This window comes from Equus quagga, chromosome 18 (assembly GCF_021613505.1).
Source record: "Equus quagga isolate Etosha38 chromosome 18, UCLA_HA_Equagga_1.0, whole genome shotgun sequence".
Classification (NCBI taxonomy): domain Eukaryota; kingdom Metazoa; phylum Chordata; class Mammalia; order Perissodactyla; family Equidae; genus Equus; species Equus quagga.
This window is the reverse complement of record NC_060284.1, coordinates 14,589,628-14,615,708: the sequence shown is the minus strand read 5'-3', so window position 1 is coordinate 14,615,708 and position 26,081 is coordinate 14,589,628. Positions and strand designations below refer to the sequence as shown.

At 40.3% G+C, this 26,081-nt stretch overlaps 2 protein-coding genes across 10 annotated transcripts in view; both read left to right on the top strand.

The window, feature by feature from the left end:
• The window catches only part of USP33 (ubiquitin specific peptidase 33), a 53,360-nt gene extending 39,388 nt beyond the window's left edge, over positions 1-13,972 (top strand). For all 3 annotated transcript variants that reach the window (XM_046645482.1, XM_046645481.1, XM_046645480.1), the window contains 5 exons: positions 1,000-1,081; positions 2,359-2,467; positions 11,175-11,277; positions 12,334-12,402; positions 12,787-13,972. In XM_046645482.1, coding sequence (XP_046501438.1) covers positions 1,000-1,081; positions 2,359-2,467; positions 11,175-11,277; positions 12,334-12,402; positions 12,787-12,944 — 521 coding nt within the window. In that variant the 3' untranslated portion in view covers positions 12,945-13,972. The remainder of the gene's footprint in view (positions 1-999; positions 1,082-2,358; positions 2,468-11,174; positions 11,278-12,333; positions 12,403-12,786) is intronic.
• An 11,628-nt stretch (positions 13,973-25,600) lies between these two features.
• ZZZ3 (zinc finger ZZ-type containing 3) overlaps positions 25,601-26,081 on the top strand; it is a 117,255-nt gene continuing 116,774 nt past the window's right edge. For 6 of the 7 annotated variants that reach the window (XM_046645339.1, XM_046645343.1, XM_046645342.1 and 3 more), the window contains exon 1: positions 25,601-25,733. The gene's annotated coding sequence lies outside the window, so the exon portion shown is untranslated. The remainder of the gene's footprint in view (positions 25,734-26,081) is intronic. The other variant, XM_046645340.1, reaches the window with a different exon arrangement.

Here is a 26,081-nt window from a genome sequence, read left to right as displayed (position 1 = left end):
CAGAAATTGGCTTTTTCTTCGAATTATAGGCAGTTTATAGCTTCTTCGTAGAGCAGAGATTTATTGAATCCCTGTGCTCGAGCCAGAGAATACCAAAGACACTATTTCTGTTCTCAGAGCTCTGATTTGGTAGTAGAGACAGGTAGATAAACAGCCAATTACAATGTGGTGAGCACTTCTGTTACACTCATTTTTCTCAGCCAAGAGGCGTTCAGCTACCAACTGTATTCATGGCTCTTATCCCTTTGGTCTACGTGAATAACTGGCCCTTTTTCTAAGTATGAAAATGTACTTGGAATTTAACAAAAAATCTCATATGGTTATTTGCTAAGTATAGTTTAATACCTTGTGATTGGCTATGTTAGCCTTTGTTCCCATGATAATAACACCTTAGTGTGACACCTTGATTAAATTTCATGGTTGAAGACTCGATATTCTCGTTAGTTAATTATTTTTGCAGTGAAACCACAAGAGATAGTAGGAATATCCTGTATTGGATTTAGAAACCTCAACCTTGAAATATTTCCCTAGGTGAATTTTTCTGTCATTATTTCCCTACTTGAACTACTAACATAAGGCTCTTTCTGTTCTGAGTCTCCCCATAAATCTTTTATGGCGTTTATCTGTGCCTGCCCTTTATTGCAGTTACTTATATAAGTGCTTCATTTCTTCTCCAGCTCATAAGCTCCATGAAGGAAAGATTGTCTCTTACTTAGCTCTGATTTACCCCAATACACACTCAAGGCTTGGTAAAGATTTACATGAGTTAAATACTTGAAGATCTTGGTTAACTGATTTTTCTCTATTTCAAGAAATATGTTCATCTTTAGGAACATAATCTCCAAAAACTGCTTATACTTACTTAATTTTTAATCTTTTTGGGAGGGGGCTTTAAGAATAATGATTGAAAAATGATTAATTAGTTAAAAAATGAGTTTAACCTTTAAAAGTAATATAAAGGAATTTAAGAATGAGACAGACCCATCTAAACTTTTTTAGGTGTTCCTCCACGAAAAGCTAGTTATATTGAAGACCTGGTTTTGATGCTGCCTCAGAACATTTGGGATAACCTATATAGCAGGTTTGTTCTTTAAATCAGACAATATGATATTGTGAAAATCAGTTTGTCAGACTCATTAAAAGGGGATTGCATTATTGCCTATGTGCTCCTTGTGCTGTATGTTGCTCCATAAGCATGGAGAATATCTCCTTGTTCTGTCATGTGTTCTCCCTGAAGTGTGAGTAGGAAGACTTTGTAGCTAGTGTGGTCCTAGTCTAGATAATTAATTCTAATTTTTATGTTCTGATTACCTGTATTTGTAAAAGTGTGTGTGATGTTTAACTCTTAAACTTTAGTGTTTAAAATTTTATTTTGTAACATTTCACACGTAATTTCCTTATTATGTTTTCCTTAGGTAAATATTGTAGATAATTAATTCTGTGAATTCTTGAGTGACCAGGGGAAGCCTCACCATTAAAACTTAAGACTTTGGCTGTGTGTAACTAAGATTTATATGTTATATGCTAATTTTCGTGTGTGTGTGTGTGTGTGTGAGGAAGATTCGCCCTGAGCTAACATCTGTTGCCAGTCATCCTCTTTTTGCTTGAGGAAGATTCGCCCTGAGCTAACACTTGTGCCAATCATCTTCTGTTATGTGTGTGGGTCGCCACCACAGCATGGCTTGATGAGCAATGTGTAGGTCTGCACCCAGGATCCGAAGCTGTGAACCCCAGGCTGCTGAAGTGGAGTGCGCAAACTTAACAACTATGCCACAGGGCCGGCCCCTGTCATATGCTAATTTTTAAAAGCCATTTCTTTTACTTTGTTGTTGTTGCTTTGAACATACTATATAGCAGAAGTAGCTATAAGGTAAAGATGAAATATAGATAAAACAGGTTCATCAATAAACTCATCAAGTCATTGACCTTGATAACCATGAAATCAAGTGCTTCGATTGATTTTTTTTTTTTTTTTTGGTGAGGAAGATTCACCCTAAGGTAACATCTGTTGCCAGTCTTCCTCTTTTTGCTTGAGGAAGATTAGCCCTGAGCTAACATCTGTTCCAGTCTTCCTCTATTTTGTATGTGGGACTCCGCCACATCACGGCTGATGAGTGGAGTAGGTCTGTGCTCAGGATCCAAACCTGTGAACCCAGGCCACCGAGGCAGAGCATGCAGAACTTTAACCACTTGGCCACAGGGCTGGCCCCAATTATTTGATTTTTATATTAGTTTAAATATGACTGAGAATTTTCCTGGGAGGATTTATTCTCTACTAGGGATGTAGCCGTTGACCAAAAGTTGGAGACATCAGCCCTCTTCAGGATTGTCCTAATTATTAAATTCTTCATGCTTTAGGTATGGAGGAGGACCAGCTGTCAACCATTTGTACATTTGTCACACTTGCCAAATTGAGGCGGAGAAAATTGAAAAAAGAAGAAAAACTGAATTGGAAATTTTTATTCGGGTAAAAAAAGTGATGTTTTTCAGATTGTAAATGTGATCTGGGATAAAGATAAAGAACTAACAATTAGCAGAACTATGTTATGTTAATGAAATGAATGTGTGAAAGAGATGTAATAGATTTTATGTGTTCTGGGTACATAACAGAGTCCCCAGGCAGGTCACTACGATTCTAGTGAGTTAAGTTCTCCTCTTGTGGGCCTTTGTTTTCGTGGATTCGTAATAAATTTTGTTTTATGGATTGGCACTGGCAAGAAATCTCCTTATTGAAATGGTGAATTATAAGTTTCCTTAAGTTAGTGTCTTTCTTTTGAAGATTTTATTTTTCCTTTTTCTCCCAAAGCCCCCCAGTACATAGTTGTGTAGTTTTAGTTGTGGGTCCTTCTAGTTGTGGCATGTGGGATGCCGCCTCAGCATGGCTTGATGAGCGGTGCCATGTCCACGCCCAGGATTCAAACCAGCGAAGCCCTGGGCCACCGAAGCAGAGCACGCAAACTTAACCACTCGGCCACGGGGCCGGCCCCAAGTTAGTGTTTTTCTGAAAGCATCTACTCAGACTACCTTCTCTACTTCCACTTCCATCTCTTTGTCAAATATAATACTATTTTGGGGACCTCTGTACTTATAAATATACCCAGTTTCCACAGAGTGAGTATATTATAAAGCATTCCATGATTGCAAGCAACAAGAAGTCTGGTCACAGAATCAATAAGAAGAACTGAACAACCAGGTTTTATGGACAAGGACTAGTACAGTTCCGTTTATCTGGGTACTAAGAAGTAAGTCTCTTAAAGTGCTGCTGTCAGTAACACAGCTCACCTATTCATTTATGATCCGAGTTACCAGTAGAGAATCCTAGTAGAGTCTGGTACCTAAGAGGCATGTTCATTTATAATCCTGCTGAGACTAGATTGGTGGAGGGATAATTCTGTAAGAGAAAACTGAGATTCTTTCAGTAAAAGGGGGAGAAGTTATTGAGCAGACAGAATAGATGAACAGTACTTTCTTTCCATGTTGTGACTGCCCACCGCACCCACACATCTGTGTAGATTTAGGGTTTTTTTTTGTGCCCGTGCCTAAAGTAAAGAAATTTTCACGTCCACAGGAAGATAAAACAGGTAGGAATTTATTTATTGTGCTTGGGCCTCATTTGTTTCCTAAATCTAAGGAGGCAGATTTTAGTTGAATATAAAAAATAGTTCATTCCATGAAAGCTTAAGTAAATGGCTAATGACTGTATCCATTAGGGTTTTATCAACAGAAGCCATTCTAAGTATTTTCAGTAGAATATGAGTACAGGCAGTGAAAGACTTAAACAGTTACTTAAAAGACTGGGCAGAGAAGGAACTGCTGACTTTCAGGAGATGAAGTTGGGTAGGCTGGCATGCTAAAGGTAGGAATGGGGGCCTTGGCCCAGAGCAGGGTTTCAGAGCTCAGGCAGGGTAAAGAGAGCGTCTGTGTAGTGGTGTGGGTTCAGTCAAGGGTGTTGGAGCCCAGGCAAGATGAGAATGGATGGCTGTGTTGACTGGGGATTGGTGGGTGAGGGGCGCAGCATAGTGGCAGTGACAGAATTGAGGGATTGGTTCCCTATGTAGAACTGATCGAATGATAAGTATAGTGAGAGCCGGGTGTCTCACTGGCAGATAAGGAGTTACAGATATGGGAAAGCAGAAGACTAAAATGGACTCTGTGTTATTAGATTGAAGTTGTAGGTATCTTTGTGAACTCATGGTGATAGATACATACGTACATAGATATAGAGGTACAAATGTGTGCATGTGTGTGTACACATATATAGAAACAAATGATGTACATACATTAATTCCCTAACTCTGTCACTAAAACGGGCCTGAGAGTAATGATAACTCCAGTAGGATTGAGCATACCTGGCTCTCATCAGATTTTGGTTTCTAAACATCTTTCTCCACTAAAAGGAACCAGCCCTCCTTGGAGAAATGGCTGCTTCCAGGGCCAGGGCAGGGGAATTACAAGATGAGCCTGGAACTTCTTACTGTGCCAGATATTAAAGTTCTTGAAGAATGATGGTAACATGTCAAAAGTACACAGAAGCCAGCTTGAAGGGACTCCTACTTGCTAAATTTGGGACAATTTGAGCTTCAAAATAAATTATAGTAACATTGTAACCCATTAAATAAAATAGAAGATGTTGCGTCCGTACTGATATAAATAAATAAGGGAATAAATTGAAAGGTTGATGAGGAATGGAATATTAACATAGTTTCAACTTATTCCCGACAAAATACTTATTAATTACAAAGAGGAAGGACTAAGCAGAGAAGCCTGGCACCACCTTAATGAACTTATTAAGTGAACATCAGTAGAAATGGAGTAAATCAAAACCACATGCCAAGATGGGATACAGTGAGAAGAATACAGCATCACTTGCTCGGTACACAGAATTTCAAATGAGGAAAGTCAGACAAACCAGAATTGGGGGACATTTTATAAAACAACTGATCTGTAGTCTTCAAAATTGTCGGGGTCATGAAAGAAGGAAAGACTGAGGAGACTGCTAAATTAAAGGAAATATGAAGTTATATGCAACAACGGATTTTTAAGTGGATCCTTTGGCTATAAATAGCATTATTGTATCGATTAGAAAAACTTGGTGGAATCTGAGGGTTGGATGCTAGTATTATATTAATGTTAATTTCCAGATATTTATAATTTGTGTTAATTGTGTAGGAGGAAGTCCTTATATGTATGAAATATACACCAAGAGGTTTGGAGGAAAAGAACATCTATTTAGCAACTTAACTCTGAAATGGTCTAGGAAGAGAAAATTTCCTTGTACTATACTGTAGTTTTCTTGTAAGTTTGAGATCGTTTTAAAGTTAAAAAATTGAAAATTGCAGAAAGCCTCTGGAAATTATCTATGCTGTTTGCCACTGGTGATTCTCAAGAGAATGCTCAGAAACCTGATAGACCTCTAATCTCAAGACCCTGGTGGGTTATTCTGAGGATGGTCAGAAGACACAAGGTTCTGTTGTTAAAGCTGTTAGCTGCCTGTGAAACCAAGTGAGGGATTCTTGGGAAGATGCTTGGAAGTGGTGGCAAAACCTATTTGCACCATCTATAGAACCCTCCGGCCTGCCCACAGCTGCCACCAGAGGGAGGAAAATGTTTCTCTTTGTCTTGTTCCTTCCATAAATTGCATATCTCATTGGTAGTGCCTTATCTGGAGCACTACTGGCAAGGGATCGTGGAAAAGGTAGTCTTGTCTTCGTAGAAGAAGGTGTAAGAATGAATGGAAATGATGCATGAACAGATAATACAGTTCAGCCTGCCCTCTTGTCATCTCAGCATCCATATGCATTCCTGCATCTAAGCAACAACAGTAGCAACATTTCTGCCTAAAATGGTGCAACTGCCTCACGTGCTCATACATGCAGCATATACCTTTTTCCTAAACTTGGGAGACCAAAGTCCCATTAGTCATTATATCCATTTCTGGGTGATGGTCATTCACCTTTAGTTTAGCCAGTTCAGTCACAATCTCCCTTTTATATTCTGTAATATAAAGAATAAACTATAAGATTAACCACCAACAACATACCTTACGTGAAATAGTAAAGGAATGAAAGGAAAAATAAATTGGTAATTTTTTACAAATTTGGTAAATATTTACAAATATGTACATGGGACAGAGAAGAAATATGTGTCTACAGCTGGTGACTACCCGTTCCATATTCCTTGTTTTCTCAGTCAGCACTTCAGCTGGTTATATTTGTGTTTACCTGGTAAACTAACCCAGAGCTTCATTCCTAAGAGTCAGCTCTTTGTAGTCTTGCCTGTGTTAGATTTCTCTCGCTATTAGCTTTTTTTCTTTGAGGAAGATTAGCCCTGAGCTAACATCTGCTGCCAATCCTCCTCTTTTTGCTGAGGAAGACTGGCCCTGAGCTAACATCCGTGCCCATCTTCCTCTACTTTATATGTGGGATGCCTACCACAGCATGGCGTGCCAAACGGTGCCACGTCTGCACCCGGGATCCAAACCAGCGAACCCTGGGCCACCGAAGTGGAACGTGGGAACTTAACTGTTGTGCCACTGGGCTGGCCCTAGTATTTCCATGTTTTAATCCTTGTGAATTGATCTTATTTGTGAATTTGACTTTGACAAAAGGGTCTTTGGGTATGTAGTTAAGTTAAGGATCTTGAGATCATCCTGGATTATCTGCATGGACCCTAAATCCACTGATAAGTGTTCTTATAAAGAGATGCACAGAAGAGAGATACGTAGAGAGAAGAGGTGAAAGCCCTGTGAAGCTAGGAGGCAGAGGTTGGAGTATCTAGCCACAAAGCAGAATCTTGAAGAGGCAAGGAACAGGAAGCATGGTCCTGCCTACACCTTGATTTTGGACTTGTGGTCTCCAGAACTTTGAGAGAACATCTGGTTTCAGCTACCAAGATTATGGTTTGTTACAGCAGCCCTCTGAAACTGATGCAGTGGATATCATCTGGTTTTCAGACATAATCTTGCTCCTGTCGTGTAGCAGTCATTTTATTGCCCTTTATATAGCCAATACTGTAACCCCCTCTTTGCCTCTTGGTTCAGTGACATGAGGAACCCAAAATGACCAGAGGAGCGTCTCAACTTTCAGTCCAGTAAAACTATTGTTGTGTCCCTTTGGAAGCTAATAGCTCCAAACTAGTAGAGGCCAAAGTTGTGGTGATGAGAAGCAAAGCTTTTGTGTCAGTAGGTAGTGATAGATAAGTTCTTCTACTTCCTTTACCTGGTACCTAGCCTCGTGTATTCTGGTTATGGGGAAAACAGCACCATATATTGGTTTCTAGTTTGGAGCATATACCACATCATATATGGACAGTGCCAACCCCACAGAGTTTTGCCACCCAGGCACAAAAACTGAGTCCTCAATAGGACAGCAGCTTTTAGGTATGCCACATGGTAAGGTCAGTGAATCCTGTGGATATGAGCCCCTTTCTTCATTTATTTTGTGTAAAATGAGTTGCATAGTCAAAAGTAGCATGGAATATCATCTCAGCAAATGATACATTCAATAAGACCAAGAATGGCGGTACTGGGAGAAACATTCTGAGTTAGGAAGGTAGACCCAAATCCAGTGTAAGTTCTAGGTATTTCTAAAGCATGTGTCATCAAAGGACTTATGTCCAGACTATATAAAGAATTCATAAAACTCAAGAAGACAAATATTCCAATTTAAAAGTAAGCAAAAGATTAAAATCTTTTTAATCTTTTAAAGATGTTATCTTTAAGATATGACTAATCACATGAAAAGATACAGTATCAGTAGTCGTTAGGAAAATGCAAATTAAAACTATGAGATACCGTTACACACTTCCTAGAATGGTTAAAATAAAGAGGGAGACAATATCAAATGCTGACAAGAATGCTGAGCAACTAGAATTCTCCTGAACATCACTGATGGGAATGCAAAATGTTACATACCTAATGACAAACAGTTTAGCAGTTTCTTGTGGGTTAAACAAACGTGACTCAGCAATCTCACTCCTAGGTATTGACTCCAGAGAGAGGTGAAAACTAGGTTCACAAAAACCTGTACACAAATGTTTATAGCAGTATTGCTTGTAATTGTCCCAAACTGGAAATAATTGAAATGCCCATCAGCTGGCAAATGGATAAACAGAATGTGGTATATTTATACAATGGAATACTACTCAGCAATAAAAAAAAGATTGGATTACTGATGCATGCAACAGTTTCATTTATATGAAATGTCTAAAAAATGAAAAACTATAGAGACAAAGTAGATCAGTGGTTTTCTGGGACTGAGAGGAAGGGATTGATTGTGAACTGTTGCAAGGGAGCTTTTTGGGGTGTCAGCAGTGTTCTAAACTGGATTGTGGTGGTAGTTGCACAACTCTGACTTTACTGAAAATTACTGAAAACTAGCATTGGGTGGGTTATACCTTAATAAAGCTATTTTTTTAAGTGCAAATCTATGATTATTCTATAATGTTAGGGTTTTTTGTCTTATTCCGCACCCCTCCCCCCCTTTTTGGGTAACAAAGCAATGTGTTAGTATAAAAAATAACACTGGAGTACAAAAATAGATGCCCATGGTGGACTGGAAATTAAGTCTAGTTTCTGAAAAATTGAAAAAGCGGATAAGATCAGATTAAGAAGCAAACCAGAGGCCAGAGGAAATGACTGCACAGGCTTCAAGCTTGGAAGTGGCAGATACCAGTAGTGACCTCAGCATTCGGCCCCTGCATTGTCCAAGGCAGCAAGCATGAAGTCGTCTGCTTGGATAGGGCAGTTAATGTGGACATTTGGGTCAGTTAAAGAAAGTATTATCTTAGATAGCTTTCAATATCCAGAAAGAATTGTGATTTCCTGAATTATTCCTTAAAATAAATATGACCAATGCTCGGGGAGATGCATAAGGACATTGTGTCCTAAACACAAAACAAAACTCAATAGATGGGTTGATTGAATGGCAGGATAAATGTTGCTGGAGAGCAAATTAGGTAGTGAAAGATCTAGCAAAGGGTTCCTCCTAAAATGAAGCACCAGGATAAACAGATGGAAAACAAAAGCTTCGACGTGTTGGATAGATAGAATCCCATGTTTTTTTAATAGGTATTTTAGGAAAGAAGAGAGGGGAAGAACTACTTTTAGAGCAATAGTTTAGAAAAATTTCCAAGAACTAAAGAAAAAACAGATGCCTTTAAATTAATGGGGTGATTGTACTTAACTAAATTTTTAAAAGCTCCCACCTTGACACATCAGGAAGAAAGACCCTAATGCCAAAGATAAAGAAAATCCTAAAAGTGTTCCAACCTGATAATGCTATGAATTAAATGAATTCTTCTGGCAGAATCAGTCTGACGTTACATTTCAGAAATCTTTGTCCTCAGGGGTAAGTTGTATATCGCAGAAGTCCTAACTTCAATTCTGTGCTTTCACAAATATGCCTTGATTTCTTTGTTAACCGTCAGAGACAGCCACAACGTTTTTGATTGCCTTTCATCCTTCTGTGGAAGCAGCTATCTTGTGTCCTATAAGGATCCTTAGCCTCAAAGATCTTGCATTTAATAAATAATATATTATATATTAAAAGGTGATGAGTTCTATAGAAAAGGAAAATATGTAACAGGATAAGAGGCATCCGGAGTATAGTAATGAGGGGAGGAGCTGGGTGCAATTTTAACCAGGATGATCAAGATGGGCCTCATTGAGAAGGTGACATTTAAGTAAACACTTGAAGGAGGTGAGGAGATACTCAGATATCTGCAAAAAGAAATGTTAACCATGCAAGAGCTTTGAGGTAGAAATGTATCTGCTTGGTTCTGGGAATAACAAAGAGGTCTGTGTGACCAGAAGTAAAGAAATGAGGAAGAAAGTATTAGACGATGAAGGCAAGTCCTGGGGCCAGATCATGGAGGTAGTGCTGGACTGTTAGAATCTTTGGGGACAATAGCAGGGTTTTGATTATGGGAGAGACATTATCTGAACTTGGTTGTCTTTGTCCACAGGTAGTATGTACCATGGGCATTTAGTTACCCATAATGAAATATTTTGGGGAGTCTCACTGCCTTTTCACACTATTACAATTAGATAAATTTCAAATACCCTTCGTTTTCCTCAGGCTCTGTTGTCTATCCTTCTCTTTCTTTTTTTTTTTTTTTTAAAGATTGGCACTTAGGCTAACAACTGTTGCCAATCTTCCTTTTTTTTAAATTTAATTTAATTTAATTTTTTTTCTGCTTTATTTCCCAAACCCCCCCGATACATAGTTATATATCTTAGTTGCAGGTCCTTCTAGTTGTGGGATGTGGGACACCACCTCAACGTGGCCTGACGAGTGGTGCCATGTCCGCGCCCAGGATCTGAACCCTGGGCCACCACAGTGGAGCGCGCAAACTTAACCACTCAGCCATGGAGCCAGCCCCTATCCCTCTCTTTCTATACCAGTTTTTCTATCAGTTGCGTTTCTTTAGTTGAAAGTGGTGGAAGCCAGATTGGCTAACTTAAGCAAAAAAGAAATTTATTGAAAAGAAAAACTAAATAACCAGACCTCCAGAAATTCAGGAACCAAGGTAGCCCTGTGTATATAGTAACAAAATTGACATTGGAATGACTCCATTCTAACCATTACGTCACTCCTCTGAAGATTTCCATTTCTAATAGACTTTTCGCCTGGTTTGAGTCATACTCATTCTTAGGGCTTAGGACTAGGGGAGGAAGTGAACATCTTCAGGGAGTGTCCCACCACTGTTGAGAATTTATCCTGTACATATATGTATATTGTCTGTGAAATGACATGTATGAGATCATTCGTGGCAGCATTGTGTTTGTAATAGCAGCATGTCCATCGGTATTTTAAGGGAACAGAAGTAAGTTGTAGACCATGGATGTGGCATGTTTAAATAGGATTTACACATCAGGTCTTTAATAAATGTATGAAGTATTTATTGTTTTGAAGACTTTGCCTTGACCATCTCCCCTTATCCAGTCTTGTATGCCCCTTTTGTGTATACTTGCAAAATTTTGAGACATAACCTAGAATTGTTTATTAATAGGTGTTAGCACATATTCTGGTATTAAGATAACTTACCGTCGATGTCCATCACATTCTTTGTGTATGAGGAATTGGCCATGTGAGATGCTAAAGTAGAATGGTTTTATTGCTCTGCTACAAAACAAGTTCTGGATGTGAGGTCATGGATATTTTTTTCCCCCATAGCTCAACAGAGCATTCCAAGAAGAGGACTCTCCAGCTACTTTCTATTGCATCAGTATGCAGTGGTTTAGAGAATGGGAAAGTTTTGTGAAGGGTAAAGATGGAGGTAAGTGATTAACTGAAAAATGAAATTCTTTGCAAATTTGTTTGTCTAACAAACATTTCTTGAGTATCTGTGTGCACTTGGGGTTCCATCAGTGAACAGTAGAGAAGAAGATCCCTGCCCTCAGGACATTCTAGTCTATATTTTGCGTGTTTTTAATTTTTTAACACCTATGTCGTGAATGATAGCATATTCATAGCAGGAACCAAGGAACTGACAAAATTAAGTCTGCTGTCTTAATATTGAAAAGTTAAAACCAATCCATCCAATAATAAGGTTGGTGAAATTATGGTTTATCCATTACAATGGATACTGTGTGGACTTTTAGAATAACTTATGTGATAGTATGTAATAATTTAAAAGTAAGATGTTCTTGATATGAAAAAGGTTGCAATACAGTATGCATACTTTGAACCTTTTGTATTAAAAAAGAATAAAGGCAAACATATGCAAAGGCAAAAAGACCACATAAATAAAACAGTCTGCCTGTGTTTCTGTAGTGGGATTGCAGTATTTTTTTTCTTCCTTGTGCCTTTCTTTTACGGCGTTTATAATGAATATGCACTTTATTTTTGTATTCAAGGGGAAAACAAAAAATCTTATTAGGTTTTTTTCTTTACTTTAAAAAAGGATATATTTTAGCATTTCATTTTGTAATGCTTTTATTTTTAGTTTAATAACAATCTGAAACAAATCAAGAAGTACATAATTTGTTTTAAATTACAAAGGAATTGTTCTTTTATAGCATTTAAAAGTGCATTTTAACTGGTAATCCCCAAATGGATAGTTAAGAAATCATTTCTCTTAGATTTTGGATGGCGGTGAGAGGGCCTCTCTCACCCTTCTTTCCTCGTTCTCTTTTGGGGGAACTGAGATCCAAAAAGGAAGAAGCTCAGGGCAAGACAGTTAAGAATTGACTAGAATAGTCTGGCTAAAAAATGACCAATCTGATTATATAGTTACATCCCTCAGTTATTTCAGGCACAGAAATATGAAAATCTTGGGTGCATTTCTTTGAAAAGTATGTGTTTTGATCATTTGTTTTTCCTTTTGACTTAGATCCTCCAGGTCCTATTGACAACACTAAAATTGCGGTCACTAAATGCGGCAATGTGATGCTCAGGCAAGGTAAGTTTGACCAATATTTAAGCCTTTACTTGTTAGTGATTTGTCACTCTTAATATATCATCACTAGCTGTCTATGCCACTTTTTTCCCCAGCTCAACGATGTAATTCATACATGAAGTAGGACAAATAGTGGAAAAGCTGCCAGTGTCTAATTTTTATCTGAGGAAAGGTTTGAAGCCTATTGATAGGAGCTAGGTAAGGGATCTCTAACTTTTTAAGACAGACCAGAAAATTACAGCTTATAACATTATGGACTGGTAGTCTGAAGATTCATGTTAACCAAAAGTTCTCGAGTATTGCTAGAAGATTCATGCTGGGAGCGCATTGTGAAAGCGTTTGCAATATGAATATGTAGGTTTGTAAATATTATTCATTTAATTTTAGGAGCAGATTCTGGTCAGATCTCTGAAGAAACATGGAATTTTCTACAGTCTATCTATGGTGGAGGGCCCGAAGTTATCCTGCGACCTCCAGTTGTTCATGTTGACCCTGATACACTACAAGCAGAAGAAAAAATTGAAGTAGAAACTCGGTCTTTGTAATTTTGAGGATATAGACAGTTCTAACGAGAAGTCATTTTCATTTCCCCTGACATACACACATGCAAAAAACATTCCTAAAAGCATGTTTATTTTCTTGATTTTTAATGTTTTCTCTCTTACTCTTTCTTACTGGGCATTATGGAAGAATGTGTTAAAATGTATAATATACTACAGGTTGGTATATTTAATGCTAGATAACTTCCCATAAGGTCTTTCAGTGTAATATTTTTGAAAGTGAGGGATAATTGTGATCATTTGGGAATCAGGTTATCTTTGATCTTTATACTACATGCAGATCCGTAGTCTCCTTTGTAGTTTTGTAAATACTTCTGCCTTGAAAATTTTTTCATTACTCTAAAGCACTGTAACTCTGACCAATCTTTTCAGTTCTTCAAAAACCTAATTTAATTATATAGTTTTGACATGGCTTCATATAATAAAGAGCCTATTTTAAATTGAGAGTCGTAGTCAGAAAAAGGTTAATTTCCTAAAGCTCAGGAAAGGTTAGGGTGTCACTTCTTTTGCACTGCAGCATATACACTAGCATATTAATATTTACAAGATGTCTTTTTGAATGTATCAAGGATGTTTTTAGTTTGAGTGGAATTTGTGTCAGCAGATATCAGTAACTTATTGCCTCTTATACTGGTAAAAACTTTAATTCCCATAAACCTAGATAGTATTCAGTAATATCAGTGAAAAACTTAGAGTTAGTTTTAGGGCACTTTTTATTTTGAGAGCATGAAGTATGCAATGTGTCAATAAGATTGTTGATAAAGCTGAAGCCACTTGCAAAATGATTTTTTTAATGAAATGCATAAAGTCTTTTTCAGTAACATAGTATGCACTGCTATTTGCTTGATTATGTGATGTCAAAAGTCTAACTACATTCCAAATACAGAAGCAAACTGGATTACTTTGAGGATGTTGAATAGCATTCATGATGGCTTTGTTTTGGTTTGGGGCAGCTGCCACCAGCTAGAACAGTGTTGTTAAAATTAGTTCAATAAAAATTATTTAAAAATGTATAACTTGGATGTTGAGTTTATTTGATAGATATTAAGGGTGAAGGGTATAAAGTTTGTTAATATTGTCTTCCTGTTATTTCTTAATCTGAAGTATGCAAAATAAGTCATTTGGTGTAGTATTTAATGTTTTGACGTTTGAAATGATGCACTTATTAATCAGCCATTAAGACCTATTTGAACTTTAAAAATATATTTATGGGGGCTGGCCCCGTGGCCGAGTGGTTAAGTTCACACACTCCGCTGCAGGCGGCCCAGTGTTTCGTTGGTTCGAGTCCTGGGCACGGACATGGCACCGTTCATCGAGCCACGGTGGGGCAGTGTCCCACATGCCACAACTAGAAGGACCCACAACGAAGAATATACAACTATGTACCAGGGGGCTTTGGGAAGAAAAAGGAAAAAAAAAAGAAAAAAGAAAAAAAATCAAAAAAATATATATATATTTATGGTTTTTAGTTTTCTTCTTCCTCATAATTATACTATGATCCTCTTCAAGGATCGAATGATATTGTTGATCTGTCTCTGCATCACCAGAGTTTAGTGTAATGCCTGGCATTTAGGAGATAATCAGAAAAGGTTTTTAATAGTGCTTGCCATTTATTGAATACTTAGGATGTTCCAGCCACTCTACTAAAGTGCTTTACTTACATTTAATCCTCATTACAACCCTGCGATTTAGGTCAAGTGGCTGGCCTAACATCATACAACAAAGAAGTGGCAGCTTTGGGACTCCAACTCAAGTCAGTGTAACTCCATACCAAAGCTCTTATTCACCATGATAGATTATCTTCTTTTGAAACAGATTATGTCACATTCATTAATAGCATCTGTCGTTGGGATATGTAATATGATAAAAAATACTAGTCTCCAAGAACTTATTTTTTTATATTATAATCATCAAAATACATAACAACATAGTAAAGTAGTAGCAGTCCCATAGACTCTCAGCTAAAGGTTGGCGTAAGTGTTGATGGGTGTGAAATAAAAGAAGTGGTTTCTCTGAAGATGATTTGCTTGGAAATACTTAAGCTGAGAAATAGGAAAATTGCAGTCAAGGCATAGTGAGAGTCTACATGTGTTGAGTACATTGATTCATAACATGAATTTATATTTTATGATTTTGGTTTTTAGTCAGTTTGCTTATATCCAAATCCTAGTAGCTGTATCACCTTCCAGCTATGATTTGGAATAGCACTTAAAGTTCTCTGATCTCCAGGTTTTTTCATCTGTTAAATGAGAATGTTGCAGGTTGGGTTTTCCAGGAAGCAGATGCTGAGGTGGAGTTAGGAATGCAAATGATTTGTTGGGGAGTAACATCAGTGAAAGAAAATGGGAGGGAGCAGGATTAACCAGGAGTTATCAGACGGTAATGCTGACCTAATGAAGTCTCTGATAGCCCCGTGGGGAGATCTGGAGCCAAGATTATCCATTAGGGGAGTCCTGCATGGGCCTAGTGCTGTCACCTTGTTCTGTCACTGACTGGTAGCTACCTAGAAAACAGTGTGACCATGGGCCCTGCCTGGTGGTACAGCAGTTAAGTTCACACGTTCCACTTTGGCGGCCCAGGGTTCGCCAGTTCAGATCCCTGATGTGGACCTAGCACCGCTTGTCAAGCCATGCTGTGGCAGGCATCCCACATATAAAGTAGGGGAAGATGGTCATGGATGTTAGCTCAGGGCCAGTCTTCCTCAGCAGAAAAAAAAAAAGATTGGTGGCAGATGTTAGCTCAGCTAATCTTCCTCAAAAAAAAAAAAAACCAACAAAAAACAATGTGACCTCAAATTGACACTGGAGGAACTAACAGCTAAATGTTATCAGCCAACCACATTGCTCTCAGCTGGGCAGTGAGTACCTCTTGAAGAGTGATTTGAAAATCTGCATGTCTGCCACACTTGATCATAGGATTATGATAATTATGTGTGTTATATACAAAGTAATATAATTTTCATGTGATGATGTAATCCCTTATTCTCTTTCTCCTTTTCAAAATGTGTAACTTTTAAGGACACATTATCTATGTAAGAGGCCTGCCAAAAATGTTTAATCTGAATCTAATCATGAAGGCACAAAATCAAGGTAATTTTTAAAAAAGGTACATCGTGTGAGACAACCGACCTGAACTCTTCAAAAAATTAGTGTTATGAAAGACAAAAATGGCTGAGAAAGATTAAGAGAACATGACAGCAAGATGTAATGTGTGATCCTTGATTGGATCCTGGATTGGAGGAAATGATTTATAAGGAGCAAATACTGGAATAATTGGGGAAATTTCAATATGGAGTATGTATCAGATAATAGTATTGTATCAGTGTTAAATTTCTTGAGTGTGATAACTACTGTAGTAATGTGAGAGAATGACCTTGGTAGGAAATACATGCTAAAGTTTTTAAGGTTGAAGTCATGCTTTATGAAACACACATATGCAAGAGAGCATATATATAGTGCGCACGTGCGTGCAAATGTGGCAAGAATTAATAATTGGTGAGTCTAGGTGAGTGGTACAGAGGTTCATTCTATTCTTGGAACCTTTCTATACGTTTGAAATTTTTCGAAATAAAAAGTTGGGGGTGTAAAAACAATTGTTACCAACCCTACTCCCCAATTTAAAAAATTTTATCTCCCCTGATTCTCACAGTAACTTCATTGCTCAGAAAGGTGGTGATTTGTGTAAGATTACATATTCAGGTTAGTTACATAGTTAATTACCTAGTTACAGATTAGTACTCACATATCCTGAACTATCACTAAACTGCTTTCAGTTTTAAAATGTAGTTCAGGAAGGAATAGAATTTCAGAACCATTTAGAATCATTGAACTTAAAAAGAGAAGATGGGCAGAGTAACAATATCTATATCCTTTTACATGATAATTACAAAATATTTATTTTTGCCTCAGTTCAGCTCCCAGTGCTTAGTGACATCCTTAGCGATGCTGTGTCAGTTCCTTGAGATAGCGTAGTGCCACACTAGCGGTTCCAGACCGTGCCGTTCCCCTGGCTGCAGTCATTAACCTTACCCCTCTTTCGCTAGGACTGAGGAGGTATAAACTCTGTTGTCATCTTTTTCTTGCTACCTCTTAATATTTGGCATCTTCTCTCTTTCTAGATTAGAGAAAAAAAGTGGCTCTTCTCTTCCCTCTATGACTTCCTCTCCTCCCTGATGAATTCATTTTTTCAGAGTACTTTTCATGCCCTTTCACATCCCTCAGTACATTTTAAAATCAAGTATCCACCCCATAGACCTCAAACTTTCCCTCTTCACTAGCTCCTTCCCCTGCCTGTAAAGTTGCTACATTTTCCTTTACAGGGAAGGATAAGATGAGGGAAATGAATATTGCCTAGACCAATCTGCCATACCTGTTTCTTCACTTCTTTTTTATTGACAAATTTCATACTTGATTAGTCAACACTCTGCTTCCGCTTCAGTATTCCGTCTTTCCTTTTCAAATCTATCTGGCTTCTTTTTTTTTTTTTTTAAAGATGTTGACATTTTTTTTTAAAGATTTTATTTTTTTCCTTTCTCCCCAAAGCCCCCCAGTACATAGTTGTATATTCTTCGTTGTGGGTCGTTCTAGTTGTGGCATGTGGGACGCTGCCTCAGCGTGGTTTGATGAGCAGTGCCATGGCCGCGCCCAGGATTCGAACCAATGAAACACTGGGCCGCCTGCTGCGGAGCATGCGAACTTAACCACTCGGCCATGGGGCCAGGCCCTGTTTTGGTTGTTTTTTGAGAAAGATCAGCCCTGAGCTAACATCTGCTGCCAGTCCTCCTCTTTCTGCTGAGGAAGACTGGCCCTGAGCTAACACCTGTTGCCAGTCTTCCTCTTTTTGCTTGAGGAAGGTGGTTCCTAAGCTAACGTCTGTGCCAATCTTTCCCTACTTTTTATATGGGACACTGCCACAGCATGGCTTGATGAGCAGTGTGTAGGTCCACACCCAGGATCCAAACCTGCAAACCCCAAGCCACCAAAGTAGAGCGCATGAACTTAACCACTGGGCCACTGGGCTGGCCCCAAGAAACTCTTTAGGGAAAATAAAACAGGCCATTGTTCAAAACTGTTTAAATAACACAACCACTACCATCACAACAAATGTTGGGTTCTTAGCAAATGTCAGATACCAGGCTAAACGTGTTTACAAACAAATGAATGTGCCCAAGTACATACAACAAGTAAGTGTCACAATTCAAACCTGGGTGTGTGTAATTCCAAAGCCCGTGGCTTCTCTCAGAAGTCACACATTTCCAATTAGAAAATCCAATGATTGTTTCTCAGTGACAACTATCTCCTGAAACTTCCCTCTTTAAACTTGAATGGTGCTGGCATTTGATCAATTTTTCCCACCTGCATTCTCTGCCTACTGTGTGTCTTCTCTTCTTTTTACCTCTCTTATTCTGGTTGTTGAATGATAAATCTCTGTCACTCTACCTTTGTAAATATGTACTGTATTCTTTTATTTAGAGAGCTCATTCACTCCCTTGCTTTCAACTATCACTTCTTTTAAAATGATTCTCAAATATATTTCACTACTCAATGTCTCTTCCAAACTCAAGATTATCAACGCTGCTAAATATATCTACTCACGTGTCAGTTACCTAAAACTCAATAATTTGAAAAGCAATATAAATATTCATTAGAAGTATGGGCTCCAGAGCTAGTGTCTCAGTTACTTTTGCTACAATAATGCTAACAACCACAAAAGCTCAGTGGTATACAAGAACATTTATTTATTTTACAAGTCTGTGGAGTTGGGCTAGGCAGGCCTTGGCTGATCTCAGGGGGCTCACTTGTGTATCTGCAGTCAGTTGCTGGCTGGCTAGGTCGGTCTTGTGAACTTGGCTGGGCTCACTCATTTGTCTTGGGTTAGGTTGAACCAGGATGACTTCTGCTGAGATGACTAGAGCAAATTGGCTCTGTTTCTTGTGTCCATCAGGCTAACCCAGGCATGTTCTCGTGGTTATTGCAGAGGAGCAAGTCATTTTCAAGTTTCTGCATGTGTCCTATCTGCTAATAATTTGTTGGCCAAAGCGACTTATATAGTGGAACTCAGAATCAAGAGAGGGGATAATCGATTCTACTTTTAATGAGAGGAACTGCAAAGTCACATGGCAGAGGATGTGGATACAGAGAGGTGTGAACAATTAAGGCCATTAATGTAATCAATCTACTTTAGGCAAATTGCTTGTATTGGAATACTGCCTCTGCCACTTAATAGCTGTGTGACCTTGGTAAGTTTTCTGATCTCAGTTTCCTCACCTGAAAAATGAGTACAAGTTTACAAGTTTACTTCCTTGGGTTGTTGTGAAACTAAATGCTTTAAAAGATAGAAAGTACATGGTAAATGCACAGTATCCCTCTTCCCCATTTTGGGTGCAGATAACGTGTCCTGCCAGATGCATAGTCCTGCAGTGCTTTTCACATGTCACCAATGGCACAAAGTCCAGGATCCCAGTCCATCCCCCTCAATGACTCTAAGTGCTAAGTAGATAATGACTTCCATAATTCATGTCTGAAGTGTGTACATTAAGCAAAATTATGGAGGCATAATTTTTATGACAGCAACTATTCAGGTGTAGATTTGTAACACAAGCTCTTTGGGTTTAAGTTCCTTCAATTCTCTCTCTCTTACCCATGTGAACTTCTGCTTCAGGACCAGTGGACACTGAAGTGTGAGACTGTTCATGAATATAGATGTAGATGTGGTTCTCCAACAGTAAATCATGATGCTGCCCAGGTTGAAGACTATCTTTTGTAGCATAACAAAGCACCTCAAAACTTACTGGCTTAAAATAAGGTTTTATTATTTTTCACAATTCTGTAGGTTGTTTGGTTGGTTCTTCTGCTCCATGTGGTGCTGTCTGGAGTCACTCACAGGGCTGCATTGAGCTGGCAGATAGGCTGTGCTGGAAGGTCCAAGAAGGCTTCTAACATCACTGGGGTCTTGGTGAGGCACTACATTTATTTCTATCAAGGCCTTTCTCTACATCTTCCAGGGCCTCTGCATGTAGCTTCTCTCTATGGAAGGGTATAGCCTGATCTTCCTTACTGCATGCAGCTGGGTTCCAAAAGGGTAAAAGAAAATACTCCAGGCTTCTAAAGGGTTAGGACTGGAATGGCACAGTGTCATTTCTGCCATCTTTTATTGGGAGGGAACTACATGAGGTCTTGAATACCAGGAGTCATAGTTCATCCAGAGATACCAACATAACTGTCTACCACATTTGACCAGCCTGGTTAAACAAAGAGAAGGAGGCAGCAGGGGCCACAGAATATTTGGTTGTCCCGTTTTTTGTTTTTTGTTTTTTTTTTTTGAGGAAGATTAGCCCTGAGCTAACATCTGCTGCCAATCCTCCTCTTTTTGCGGAGGAAGACTGGCCCTGAGCTAACATCCGTGCCATCTTCCTTTACTTTATATGTGGGATGCCTGCCACAGCCTGGCTTGCCAAGCAGTGCCATGTCCTCACCCGGGATCCGAACTGGCGAACCCTAGGCCGCTGAAGTGGAACGTGTTCACTAAACCATTGAGCCACCGGGCAGGCCCCTGCTTGTCCCACTTTTAGTGATACAAGGATTGGTCAGTGGGTTCGGATGGTGAGAGCTTAATCCTTCCATTGTACTGTTACTGGTCAACTTTTCAACTAATAGTTTTATCTACTGATGGTTGTTGCCTGAATCAATTATTTCATTACAGATTACAAAACGGTAATTTTTCTAATTCTAGCATTTCTTTTGAGGGACTTTTTCAAAATCTTCTTCACCCTGTAAATGAATTTTGGGAAAAGAAAGAAAAGTGGTTCTGGATCTGTGATGTGGTAAACGTTGAAACCAGTACTAACTTTGTGTTCTTGGGTCAGCTGAGATCCAGGAGACTAGTATCTATGGACTGTATTAACTAAAGGAATGAAGGATCATCTGAAGAATGTATAATCCACTCATTCTTTCAAATATTTCTAAATCTTTCCTGTACTAAACCAGACTATAGGAGTTTCTTGCCTGGGCTATGCTGTTCACCTCTTCCAAGCCTACAGAATTGCCTTCAGCCTAGATTGAGAGATGCTGTAATAAAGAAAGAGTCCCATAGAATTAATTGTTGGATTTACTATAAGGATGTGGTTGAGGACACTGTTCATACAACACATGATCTTGTTTTGAGAAACCGTGGGGGAAATTTATCTTTGATCTCAGTCCTGGGAATAGCAACGCCTGCTCTGAGCAGCTGTTTTGTTATCCCATGGATGCTGAGACTGTCATACCTGATCTTGTTTTCCCTTGTTACAACACCTGCCCAAAGCTTAAAGCAAGTGTTCGGGACCTTAGAACATGTATTTTTGTGTCTTATTTTTCTTGCTTCTATCTTCCTTTTGCCTGAATTTTCCCATTTTAGTTGTTTTAAATTCTATTTTACCTATTATATTAATGTTTTGTAAGCCACATAGGTGTTTTTAGAAATAAGCAAGGCATAATTCTTTTAAACCTACCAAATATATTGGCCTTTTAAGTAGTTTACAACACTGTCTTCCCCACTAGGCACTAAGCACCAAAAGGATTTGTCTTCTTCGCTCCCACTGCTTAACACAGTGTGTGGCACAAAATAGATGTCTAGTGAATTTGTCTAACAAGTTAATGTTGATGACTCCATCTTTAAAATTTCCTCTTCTGGGACCAGCTAGGTGGTCTAGTGGTTAAGTCTGTGTGCTCCGCTTTGGTGGCCCAGGGTTTGCCGGTTCAGATCCTGGGCATGGACCTAGCTCTGCTTGTCAAGCCATGCTGTGGCAGCATCCCACATAAAATAGAGGAAGATTGGCACAGATGTTAGCTCAGGGCCAATCTTCCTCAAAAGAAAAAGAAATTTCCTCTTCCCTGGTTTTTGGGGTACCTTTCCATCCCGTGGGATACTCTTCTATCCCATGGGAGTCCCCTTCTATCTCATGGGGTACCCTTCTATCCCAGTTCTTTTACTGTTCTGACTCCTTGTTTCTCTTCCATAGTTGTCACTCCTTTTTTTCCTTGCCTCAAAATTTCAGATTTTCTCAGGGTTTTGTTCTTCAGTTTCAGCTCTTCTCACTCTTTGTGCTCTCCTTTGATAAGCTAATCTAAACCCTAGGTTCCAGTTGCTACTTGTATGTTAGAGACTCACAAATCTGTCCCTGCAGCTCAGACCTGGAGCCTGCATCCCAGACAGATAGATTCAGCTGACTCCTGGGCAGCTTCATTTGGATATATGAGTAACTTCAAATTCAGCATGCCCTAACCAAACACATCATTTTCCCCCTAACCCTGCTCCTACTTTAGTATTTCCTATGGTCATCACTGATACCTCCATCTCCCCTGTCACCCAAGCCAGGAATCCCAGACTCTCTTTTAACTTGTCTACAAATTCAATCAGCTACCCAAATCTTGGATATTCAGCCCCAAAATATCTGGGCACACATTTGGACACAAGGACCTTCATCAATCCAATCATTTATTAATATGAAAGTGGAACCACCCAAATAGAAAAATGGTCAAATTATATAACCATCTCTTGGAGTTTTTAAAGAATATTTAATGACATGGAAAATATCTTATGATCCAAAGAGAGAAATTAGGTACATTATTTCATATTAGATTTTATATATATCCATAGAAAAAGTAGTGGCTTCTTTCTGGTAGTAGTAAGTCATCATAGTGGTAGTAAATAAATAAGTAGGTAGTATTAAGTTCCATCCTTGTAGGGGCCTTTGCATCAACTCTTCCCTCTGTGTGGAGTGTTTTTCCCACCCTTTACTTGACTAACTCCTAAATGCGTATTCATACTTTGAGTCTCACTCAGCCTGAATGTGACTTCCTCAGGAAGGCATCCCTTTTCCTTTTATTTAAAGACCTTAGAATATGTACTTTTGGGCATATGGACATATTCTCACAGTGCCTTGCACTTTTCATTCATGGTATGTAGTTTGAATTTACTACATACAGTATTTATGTGATTATTTCTTGAATGTCAATCTCCCTCTCTAGACTACAAGCTCTGTAAGAGTCGAGTCTTTGTCTGTTTTGTTCACTACTGTATCTCCAGCACCTTCGACAGCTCCTGGCATATTTGTTGCAAGAATGAATGAATGCACTACATCAATGGTTTCCTGACCCTGTGCTGAGGCAGTGCCTCGCCATGGTAAGGGACTGAGGGTGGTGTCAGTGGGTGCCCAATCCATTCCCAGGTCATCTTTTGAGTCAAGTATTGGATTCTGGCATAAGATCACATTTGTAAAAAGGAATGTCAGTGCTTCAGAAAATATTGACAGACCTCTGAATTAGATGATCTTGGAGTCTCTTCCATCTTCAATATTCTGTGATCCTAGGTGAAAATAACAAAGGCCATATATGAACATATCCTAATTAGGGAGTGGCCTTTGCCAGTGAGATTGGCAGTGGTTCCTTTTTCCAAAAGCAAGGAAGCTCCTCTTTCCCTTTCTTAGATAACTGAAGATCTGAGGGGCTCTTATTCCTTTCGACTCAGCTAGGATCTACTCCCAGACCTAGAGTTTTCTCTCCTCGGCTACCTTCTTACCATCACTGAACTAGTCCTTTCCCCTCACCACTTTAGTGCTTGCTCCAAAGACCCTAGAGTCCAGCCACTAGGGGCTTCTTGTAGTTCCCCTCTCATGTTCCCAGACACTCTCATTAATGCAGTTCCCTCAGCCGAGAATGGTCTTTTTTTTCCACTTTGGAAAGTCATGCTGTAACTCAAATGCAAACCCTTGTAAAAAGCTTTTCTCAAACCCTCCTCTGTTCCCAATATTTTATTATATCTCTATATAGAACTTCCTACAGTTCAAACTTGGGCAACTTACTGAACGCTCTAAGCCTATGTTCTCATCAGAAAAATGTGAAGAGTGTAACAGGTTATGTCCCCCAGAAAGCAGACTCTTACATGACTAGTGTGCAGATTTATTAGGGAATGCTCTTGGGGTCATCACTTGTGAGAGGGAATGGAAGAAGAACTGGGCAGAGGGAGAAGTCGGGCTGTGATGCAGTCTTACTGGGGTCCTCAGCTGAGGCAGGTTGTTCTGGAGATGGGATGACCAATCAGAATTGTTCCAAGTTGAGGTGAGAGGGCGGGGCCTTCCAACAATCCTTAGATACTATTAACAGCCCTGCATTCATCAGTCATTGGATGTGGCCTCCTTGGGAAGGGGTGTGACATTGGGCAATGCTGGAAGGGAGTTGACAGCTGATGGCTGTCTGTCTTTATGGTTATTATAAATAAAACTTGGCTCTATAAGCATATAGAGCAAGGTAGGGAAACACTGTTTTATTTTTGCATCTCTAATCCTAGTGGAGGGCCTGGAATCAATGAGGTTCAATAAAGGCTTGTTGATGTGTTAATATATAAATATACCTGTCACCCTTTCTCTGAAGCAGATGTTATTTTGAGTTGAACTCTCGACTAAAACAAATACAAAAAGCCATTTCAGCCATCTAATAACTTTTATTAGCAAAATTAAAGGAGGCACATATATCCATTTGCCTGAAAAAAAGTTCCAAAGACAAGGAAAGCAAAAACAATGAAGCAGTATTTGACAACCGCAGAAGAGCTCCAGTTAAAATGGCTACTGCGACTGGATTTTATATTTTTGGAAGAGAATCTTCAAATTATAGACAGGGAAGGAGATTTAGCTCCGTGTTTCCACAGCTCATATGGTGAGGTTGTGAACGGAACTATCAACCCAAAGGAAGTACTTACCTCCATCAGTGTGTGTTGGGCTTTATCTTCCCACATACTCAATCTAGTTCATTGATATGTTTTAAGAGAGTATTTATTAAACACTGCTTTGTGCCAGACACAGGTCTGGGGCTACCGCAATGAGCAAAGGTTACAAAGCCCCTGCCTTCAAGGATCTCACATTCTTGATTCTTGGTGGCAGGGGACAGACAAATAAAATCTGGAAGTGATGATAACTGTCACGAAGAAATATAAGCAGGTAGAGGGTAAGAGCGGTGGTGCAAGTGTGCTCTTTTGGATAGAGAGGTCTGCCAAGATACCGACCTTTGAGAAGGGACCTGAAATACTCAAAGAACACGGATGAGTTAAAAGAAATCTGGAAGAAGTGTTCCAGCTAGAAGAAACAGCAAGCGCCAAGTCCTGAAGTGGATTGAGCCTGCGTGTTGTAGGAACAGTCAGCAGGCCAGAGGGGGCCGTACGATTGGAGATGAGGTGGGCAGGAGCATATATAACTTACACATACCGATATTTTCCTAGCCTGAGACCACACTGCTAAGGGAGCTAGGGTGTAGAAATCGCTCAAGAGACCACAAAGGGCACGATGAAGCGCATTTCCAACAGCGGAGCTGCAAGGACGCCTTTCCTCCATGGGTAGGGCCAAGGTAGACTACCGCAGGGGATGGACTGGGTCCTGCCCTACGAAGACCCACGCTCGCCCAGGGCCGGAGGCGGAGCCCGGGGCCGGCCGGCGGGGGTCCCCGGGCCGCCGGCGCTGCACGCGCCGCAGTTACCAGCAGGCGGTGCAGTGAGCGCGCCTGCAGCCGCCGCCGCCGCCGCCCGCCGGGCCCAGCGAGGAGGAGAAAGGAGGGGACCGGAAGGAGCCGCTGGTGCTGCGGGAAGTGGCAGGAGCGGGAGGCGGGGACCCACCTGGAAGCGCCGCGGCGCCGCTGTCGAGCTTCCTGCGGCGGCGGCCACCGCAGCAAGTGCCGTGGCGGGGGCGGAGAGCGGCCACGGCGACGGCCTGTCCCCGAGTGGCCCGCAGCGGCCGGCCCCGCGCGAAAGGTGAGCGGGCGCTCGCGGCACGTGGTGGGGCCCCGACGCGGGGGAGGGAGAATGGAAGACGAGGGAACGTGGGGGCCGAACGGCTCTGGGACTCGGCTTTGGAGCCGAGGACTGGGAGAGGGTAGGTTGGAGGCGGCGGCAACGGCGGCGACGGCAAAGTCCCCACGTGGGGCGGGGGTGCGCGCGCACGTGTGCGCGGGCGGAAGGGGGGGCGGGGAAGGCTGTTGGGAGGGCGACGGGCGCGCGCCCGCTCAGTAGTGGCCCACGTGACGAGCACGCCGAGCATCTGCTTCCACGTGACAGGCAGGGAGGCTGGCCGAGGCAGGGAGGCTGGCCGAGGCAGGGAGG